Below are 8,716 nucleotides of genomic sequence, written 5' to 3' on the forward strand. Positions count from 1 at the left end.
CAAATATTTAATTGTTAAAAAAATACAAATGTCAAAATTGTGTTTATTATAAACAGATTGATGAAACCACGAACTCTTAAACAAAACTTTTGATTGAAGATAGTATGGAAAATAAAAATAAATAAATAAATATAGATGACAGATGAGGTGGCATTTATAGATGAATCAATTACCTATGTGAGATTTTTGGGGGTGCAAATTCCATGCTCTCAATGCAATAACACAAGCCAAGGTGTTAAGAATGCGATCATGGGCATTGAAAAGTTGAGCATCACCCCAAGAACCATCAGAAAGCTGATTACTGGCTATCCATTCAAGACAAGATGGGAACTGAGGTCCTCCTCCGCCATTAACATCTCTCACCAGACCAACCCATGCTGTGTCATAAGCTGATATGCTTATTTCTCCATCTTCCATTGACCCTAACATCCTTTTCACCACATTTATCTTCTTTCTTATCTCGTTTGTCACCACCACCTTATACAATATAATTATCACCACTTCATCACAAACCAAATAAAACCCTTCTTATGGATTAAATGTAGTAACTAACATCACGTTTCTCATTGACAATTGCATTAGTAAGAAATTTTCACGTACAAAATCTTTAAAATAAGATTGCATTATCAATTTAAGAATAATAAGAATAATATTCTCTTTCAAATTTTAATATATAAATAAATACAAAATTAATTAAAGCAGTTGAAACCTAACATAGATTTAAGCACCATATAATTTATAGAAAATAAAATTTTCCTTCTTATTAATTAATGCAACATGTGATATAGTTGTAAAGACACAATAATAATGTTAAGAGACAAACATCCCTAGTCTAAAAAAGAAGAAAGTTAGATTAGTGTTGATTTGAGAGAAAATCAAAGAAAAAGTGTCAATCACCTAAACCTCTATTAAAGTTATAGTACTAAAATTGAAAGGGCAAGCATGTAAATCTACCTGATGAAAAACATGTTCCTCAGTTGATTCAACGTCGTCCTTCAAAGTTTGTAGCCATTTGAAGTACGGCCCACCCTCCTGAGACACTTCACCGTTAATATGTCCCCAATAATGTACTCATAATATGTGAAACACATGGATACTTTTTAATAATCATTCGTACATAACTTAACCGATGAATTGAAGAGAAAAAGCAATGTTTAACAACAGCAGTTGTATAGTCCCTAAATATTAATATTATCATAAACTAACAAAAAAAATTTGTCCACCGACCTTGAATCCAAGAGCTGGATGTGATGCTGCAGATATTGGACGAAATCCACCACTTTTCTTTGCATATTTTCCTTCAATAATGATTTGGTGAGAATATGTACGTATTATTAGAAATGATGATGTTCCAACCAAGCTAAGTGATTGATTTGTTAAAAAAAAAAGGTGGGATTGGTGAATACAAAAACACCTATGTACACTAATTTGAGTATTTATATTAGGCTTTATCTATTTAAAATTTTTACCTATATTAAATTTGACATTAAGTATGTTTAACAATTTAATTATTAGTATAAGATAATTTTTTTAGTCCAAAATAAAATTATATAATATATAATAACATATAGACTTACTACTATATGCACATAGAAGCTTTTAAAGCTTTTTAAAAAAATATCTAGAATGAGACATTTCCATATTACACAATCCACGAACCTTATGTTGTAGAAATTTCTAATTTACAAACATTAAATAATCTTATGCACGTTCTTTATGTATAGATAATATATATTAAGATAAATTGAATCAAATATATATATATTAAATAAGAGAACAAAATTCATATATAAACAAACATACCCCAAAACTTAGCAGGAGGACCTTGAAGGAAGAACTTGAATCCAAATCTAGATTTGTGTGAAGGTGCACTAAGATCAGAGTAAAGAACCGTATGATCTAGATTGAAGAGAAATTGAGAAGTCATCATGCACTGGTTGCCGCAGATTCTAGCTGCCTCTGTGTTCTATGGTCTATTGTACTTCTATTGGTCCTGTAAAAAGTGTGACAGAAGATTATGTACCATTTCAAACCATATTTTTAGAGAATTATGTTCATTGATAATTTATTACTGCAAATTGTGTTTTTTGTAAATTACAATTGGATTTAATGAGTACATATTTTCCATGGAACAATTTTCAAATAAATTAACTTTTTTGATGACCCACTACCGTATCAATAAATGTCTTTGATGACCTAAAATGTTTTTTTTTTTCTTTTTTATAAACATTTACCCGCACTTATTTGTAATGAATATTCAATGTGTTAAAAATTTAAATTTAACATATGTTTCCGCACTAACTTTGTTATTAGTAAGATTAATGTATATCCCAAGAATACATGTACTAACTTTGCTTATTTTGTGTGACAACCACAATGCAAGTTGGTTTATTCTAGAGATGAGCATACATACTGATAAAGAATGAACATCGCATAACCATGAATGTCTCTTAAAAATAATTTTGTACACTTAGAATAAATAAACAAATAATTAAAAAATATATAATTTTTTTTATTTTGGTTGTAAATAAAGTATCATTTTTATTTTAAAACGTCATTAATTAATTTTTATCTATTATACTTCCACTATTAAATAGAAAAAAAAAAGTTAAAAAATTAATAGAAAATTAGTATTAAAAATACTTTGGTTTCTCTCTTAATGGCTTATATTTTCAATAAAACTTAATAATGATTCTCTCCTTGACTTTGATAGGTACGAAGTCACTAACCCAAAAACTGGTTAGGTACGTGTAGTCACTCCAAGAGGTTATATACCAAACTAGAGATTTCCATTTAAGTATGATCTCAATATTCATGCAGAAGACTACAAAAAAAAATGTCAGTTATAATTAAGAAGAAATACTTATGCAAAAACACTGTATATATGATTTATAGCCAATATTACGTTTATAACGCTAGTTTTTCATGCATAATGAATTTTATTGATCCAATAATCAAATTCTAACATCTCATTTTATAAATTAATCTAAGAAAGTTATATAATTTAAAATTAATTTGATATATCATCCAATTATAATTTGTAAACATATTATAAATTTAAAAATATAAAAAATANNTATAAATGTAATTTAAATTAAATATATCAATATAAATATTTTATTTTAATATTTAATTTGTAGTCTATTAGCTCAAATAGTATCAATTATTTCTTTTTTTTAAGTGGAGTTTACAGATATTCAGAGACTATGTAAACAATGGCGTGGAGAACAGTGATGAATACACAATGGGGTGAGAAGGAGAATGAGAGTACCTAGTGCATGTTTGGGCGCCATTATTTTGTTAAAAAAAGATCTTTTTTCAATGAAAAAAGATCTTTTTTTATTTTTTAACGTGTTTGGCAAATTTCTAGTAGTAAAAGTAAAAGCACTAGTAAAATAAAAAAAAGATCTTTTTTGAGAAGCTGTAATTTACATATTTTTTTAAAAGATCTTTTTTCCTTAAAAAAAAGATGTTTTTCATGTAATAAATGAACAAAAAAGTACTTTTATACTGTTATACCCAAACATAATTGATAGATAAAAAGACCTTTTTACATGAGATATCCAAACATAAAATTACTTTTACTTCTCTATAAGATCTTTTAAAAAAAGATAACTCAAAAAAAGATCTTTTTTTAAAAGCTCACCCAAACAAGCCCCTAGTTAAGTGCTATTAGAACACAAACTGAAAGAAAAAGAGAGAAGCAAAAGTAATGAGACGCATGAAAGTTTTGCTTACACAACTATTGAGGGACGAGGAAGAAATTGATATTCCCAGACAGAACTGACCTTTGAGAATTGAGAAGTTAACTATACTTGCAAGAATAAGGTAATTAAATCCTAATCCTCTTTATATAGATTTTTTTTCTCTCTTCAATCCGTATTCTAATTTTAAAAGCTTTAAAAAATAGGATGTGATATTAAAAATTTAATTATTCTATTGGTTGACTTAATTCTTAATTAAATTTTTTCGGATTTTTCAAGGTAGAGTTATTTTATCATAATGGGTTAGGAGAAAAAGGAAGATTATCCTCTTGGAAAATGTTAAATTCAGTCAAGTTGAATGATAAACTTATTAACTACAGGGTAGGTGAGGAAATTTTGCTACAGATCACCCGGGTTGGCTAACCGTTTTTTTACCCAATCTACGAATCATCGATTAAAGTAAAAGATAGTTTTGGCATAAAATATTTAACTTTTTATTTTTATATTAGATTGACAATATTATTTTTAAAGTGAGGAAATTTTGCTACAGATCACCCGGGTTGGCTAACCGTTTTTTTACCCAATCTACGAATCATCGATTAAAGTAAAAGATAGTTTTGGCATAAAATATTTAACTTTTTATTTTTATATTAGATTGACAATATTATTTTTAAAATTTATAAATGGTTAAAGTGTTAATATCAGAGGTAGTACGTTTGATTTAAAATATAAAAATCAAATGTTTCGATTTTTAAAAATATATAAATTGAGAGTACATCAAGAATACAGAATATACTTTAGAATTTAACTTCTATAATTCTAAAAATGAATTACAATATTAACATATTATCATTATGAAAAAATTTAGCCAAATTACTTACGTATTCAAATAAAAAATAATTACATGCTCTTAATTTAATTATATTTTCTCCACTATATTCATTAAACCATTTGACCAATTTAATGGCTTGTAATTCACGTAAATATGAAATCTTACCTGTATTTTAAATACATCAATCACCAATAAATATTCAAAAATTTTTTACATGGATCTTGATTTACTATAAGTATGATACTTTTAAAAATATAAAAAAAAATATAAAAATATAAAATTTAAAGTTTTTAATGATATTAAATATATAATAAATTAATTTCTCTACATAAAAAAGAAAAATCATTTATATTTTAACGAATATATTTAAGAATTTAATTTTGATACAATATAAAAATATTTTACACAGATGCATTCAATCACATAACACTGCATTAATAAAAATATATGTATTTATATTTATGTATAAATACACATATAATTTAGTTTATTTTCAATAAATTTAATATATACACAACATAATTAACAAAAATAATTATCTTTTTAGACACTTTTTAAACTTTGCAGTCTGCTCTCCTTGCAAAACTTAAAACTTAACCAACTTAAAACTTAACCAACACCTTACGGCTGCAGCATGTCAAGCCTGTGATGAGATTCTTCGCTTTGTTATATCCAAAAAATACCGGTCATGAATATTAAAAGGTGAACAGAAGTTAAATGAACAATAGATTTTTCAACTAAAATTGACAAGGGATAAAAATTCTAATTACATTTCTTGCTATAGAATTAAAGTAAAAGAAGAGAGATATATATATCTACACACGACAATTGTTGCATATAATGTGTTATTGTGTTACATAATTAGGGCTCATGGTGAACTTGCAAATAATTGCCTTATAGAAGGCAACAAGAATGCAGTTCCTAATCCCCTACTTCCGATTTCAAAATTGTTAGGCGCAAATCGATTGTAACTTCATTTCATTATCACAATTCACCACAAATATAAAGCAAGTGGTTCCACCTTTTCCAACATGAGATTCTTCCGATTTGTTGAAATAAAATAAGCCATGTGAATTCTAATACTTCAGCTCGGACAGGTGGCTGGGGAATGAACTTAATATTGATGGCACATTCCTCCCACAAACTGGGGAAGATTTCTGGCTGCTCCCGGCAGAGGAATTCTCAGTTTGGTGCTTCTGTGAAGTGTTTATTGATAATGATGGAACAGGTTTGCTTCCTTGGGAATTTGTCTTCATGTTGCCACCACCATTAGGTGGAGTTCCTGCAACTATTGAATTTGTGCCAAAAGGCTGGGTGTTACTCAGAAGTTGTTGCCCTTGTTGGGGTGGCAGGGCTGGCATGTAACTTCCCACGAAAGATATTTGGCTGTGACCTTGTAAAACTCTTTCTTGCTCATAAGAAAAACCATTCAGCGATGGGGTAGCAGATGTTACAATAGATGTGTTCTTTGACTGAGAAGCTTGGTTAGATATTTTGCATTGATTAAGAGTTTGCGAGAAAACTGTGGGACTGTTAACATGTTTTGTAGCAATGGTAGAATTAGTTGATGATGCTTTATATTGAGTAGGCATGGCAGGTAGCTGCTGCAACATACCATGTTGCTGCTGGAGATGAAACAGCTGTAGTGGATGTTGATGAGAATTTGAAGCAATACTAGAAAGTGGCGAACTCGAGGTTGTTGAAGTCGAAGTCATGGAATGGCTGGGCCAGTTTACATTCATAGGAGGTGGCACAAAGTTGAGATTCTTTGATGAATTATCGAAAACAAGGGTCGTTGGCACATTGGTTGATGACTTACCAGAAGTTGAGGCTTTCTTTTCATCATCTTGGTGGGATGACTTACCTCCATACTTCCCTTCAGTAACTGAATAAATGTTTTGCTGCATAGTGTGAGATGCACTTGCAGCTTGATATCCTTGCCATGATGCAATGTCAGGGAGGTTCTGAAATATCATTGGGTTCTGTGCCAGAGAAGAGAAGTTCAGATTTGAAGGAACAGCAGAACCATTGAATGCTGCAAATGATATGGCAAAAGGTTGAGATGGCATACGATCATCTCCACCTTTTGGAGCCTGTGGCAGTTGCTTCTTGTCACTGAAATTTCCACCGTTACCACCAACAATATTATCTGATGTTCCAGATGGCCTGAAAGAAAAGTTCACTGGCTGAACCGGAATGGTGAAGTTCTGCCCAAACACATTCTTTTGGGAGTAAGATGTTCCACCAATAGATGGACTGTTCTCTCCAGCCATCCCAATCTCATCATGCTTGTGAGGATTAGACAGCAAAGCGTGCTGCTTTTGTAACAGCTGTAGTTGCATAGGTGTGGTTAAAACACTATTATCATTGATTTGTGTCCCCTGTGATTGCTTATGAGAAGATGAACCATTTGAATTGCTTGCATTGAGATAACTCGGTTGAATCAATGATTGGGAGTGAGGATGTTGAAGAGGATGGAACATCTGAGAAGTGTACAAAGGCCCATTGAGTATAGGTGTTGGTTGTGCAGGGCTTGCACCCTTGATGGCAGCAGATGCTCCAAGAGGAGTTGAGAAGGGGAATGGATACCCACTATTGGGAACTATTGTCATATAAGGAGTGTCATTGGCTGTCAAATTTGGGGAGCTAAAGCCCGTTGCAGCAGCAACTCCTGCCAATGTAGAGGAGGTACCAAGAGCTCCCACGGGTGAACTATGGGATTTATTAGATAAGGCAGCACTGCTGGTGGAGTTAACTCCTGCGGCCTGAATAGCGGTGGTTGTCTTTGATGCTTGATGCTGGCCAGTAGGAAATAGGAAAGCAGGGCCATGCTACATCCAAAATCAAAGCACGTTAATTTCCAAAATGATATCAACCAAAGCAATCAATTAAATAAGACAACATGGCATCCTATTCTTGAACTTTACAAAAGAATAAGACAAGATCATACCACTAGATTACCAGTTGACCCTGGTTGTGAACCTTGCTGAAGCACAAGCTGCTTCATTTGTGTTGAATCTATTGAGTTGGCAAGAGCAGAATTTCTAACTGAAGCAAGACTATAATCGTTAGTAGCAGCGCATCCCTTCTCTTGTGCAACACTTTGGTTCAAACTTGAGTGTTTTTGAGACTTCTTCCCAACAAGCATACTCCCTGCAGAGCGCATACAATTGATATCATTGTACTTTGTGTTGCACGGAGGAGGACCAGAGGCAACAGCTGATGGCAAAAGGGGGTTCATCTTTGTACGTTGTTGGTGGAAGAAGACGTTGCGAGCAATGTAATGATGGGTTGCACATCTCTTTGCTCGAGGTTCAGAGAGAACAAAACTCATATGCTGCATGAATAAATCCATGAGAATAAGGAAAAGACTCAAACAGGTACAACAAGAACTGATTTAGCTCAAAATTATAGTACCTCCTGCGGGGCCATTGCGGAAACTGTGGTTTTTTCAGTCTTCACTACATTCTGCATGGGTGCCATGTATCTGCTGATCAACAGTTACTGATCTTAGAAAAGTCAACTCACAAAATTCACACCACCAATGACATAGTAAAATTGGATTGGCAGCAGAATGAAAGCAGAATCCAAGGGAATTAAAGGATGTAATACCTGACAGCCAGGAGATTGCCTGGCCCTTCTGATACCGCTGTCGACAAAGACACAGAACTAGATTCACCTGAAGAAGGAAATAAGAAACATTAATTCTGAACAATAATAATAATAATAATAAATAAATAATAAATGTGCCAAGTTACCAGTTTTCTCCACTTTGAGGTTTGTGAATTTAATGGGTTGCTCCATATTTCTAACCTGCTCCTCGATATGTTTGCTTGGCTTCAAATCAAGTTTTAACTCATCCATCGCCACGTCTTTGTCTTCTTCCTTCATTTTCTCTTTCTTAGCGAGTCTTTCTGCATTATCTTTAAGTTTGACACTATCTTCACACATTAACAAATTATCCCTTTCTGGGGATGTCATCATAGGAGGAGGAGCCTGTTCACAAAGCCACCATTCTTCTTTAATATACTTGACAGCAAAAACTAAGGGGGAAATGTATTTGCCATGCAAACAAAGAAGGGATCCTACCATAAGATCAATCTCAAACTTGTCCACTCGTTGGCCTTTGTCCTCGGAAATAGCAGGCACACTAGCAAATTCAACAACCAACCAAATGGGG

At 32.1% G+C, this 8,716-nt stretch overlaps 2 protein-coding genes across 2 annotated transcripts in view; both read right to left on the bottom strand.

The window, feature by feature from the left end:
* The window catches only part of LOC107645177 (ent-copalyl diphosphate synthase, chloroplastic-like), a 7,342-nt gene extending 3,526 nt beyond the window's left edge, over positions 1-3,816 (bottom strand). Inside the window, exons 1-5 of the mRNA XM_016349144.2 lie at positions 3,739-3,816; positions 1,804-1,993; positions 1,228-1,298; positions 955-1,032; positions 174-477 (exon numbers count right to left, since the gene is read on the bottom strand). Of these exons, the coding sequence (XP_016204630.1) occupies positions 174-477; positions 955-1,032; positions 1,228-1,298; positions 1,804-1,930 (580 nt within the window). The 5' untranslated portion in view covers positions 1,931-1,993; positions 3,739-3,816. The remainder of the gene's footprint in view (positions 1-173; positions 478-954; positions 1,033-1,227; positions 1,299-1,803; positions 1,994-3,738) is intronic.
* The window catches only part of LOC107645176 (protein TIME FOR COFFEE), a 4,652-nt gene continuing 1,190 nt past the window's right edge, over positions 5,255-8,716 (bottom strand). Inside the window, exons 5-10 of the mRNA XM_016349143.2 lie at positions 8,626-8,686; positions 8,295-8,532; positions 8,149-8,215; positions 7,954-8,026; positions 7,487-7,873; positions 5,255-7,367 (exon numbers count right to left, since the gene is read on the bottom strand). Coding sequence (XP_016204629.1) covers positions 5,613-7,367; positions 7,487-7,873; positions 7,954-8,026; positions 8,149-8,215; positions 8,295-8,532; positions 8,626-8,686 — 2,581 coding nt within the window. The 3' untranslated portion in view covers positions 5,255-5,612. The remainder of the gene's footprint in view (positions 7,368-7,486; positions 7,874-7,953; positions 8,027-8,148; positions 8,216-8,294; positions 8,533-8,625; positions 8,687-8,716) is intronic.

Source organism: Arachis ipaensis, chromosome B06 (assembly GCF_000816755.2).
Source record: "Arachis ipaensis cultivar K30076 chromosome B06, Araip1.1, whole genome shotgun sequence".
NCBI lineage: Eukaryota > Viridiplantae > Streptophyta > Magnoliopsida > Fabales > Fabaceae > Arachis > Arachis ipaensis.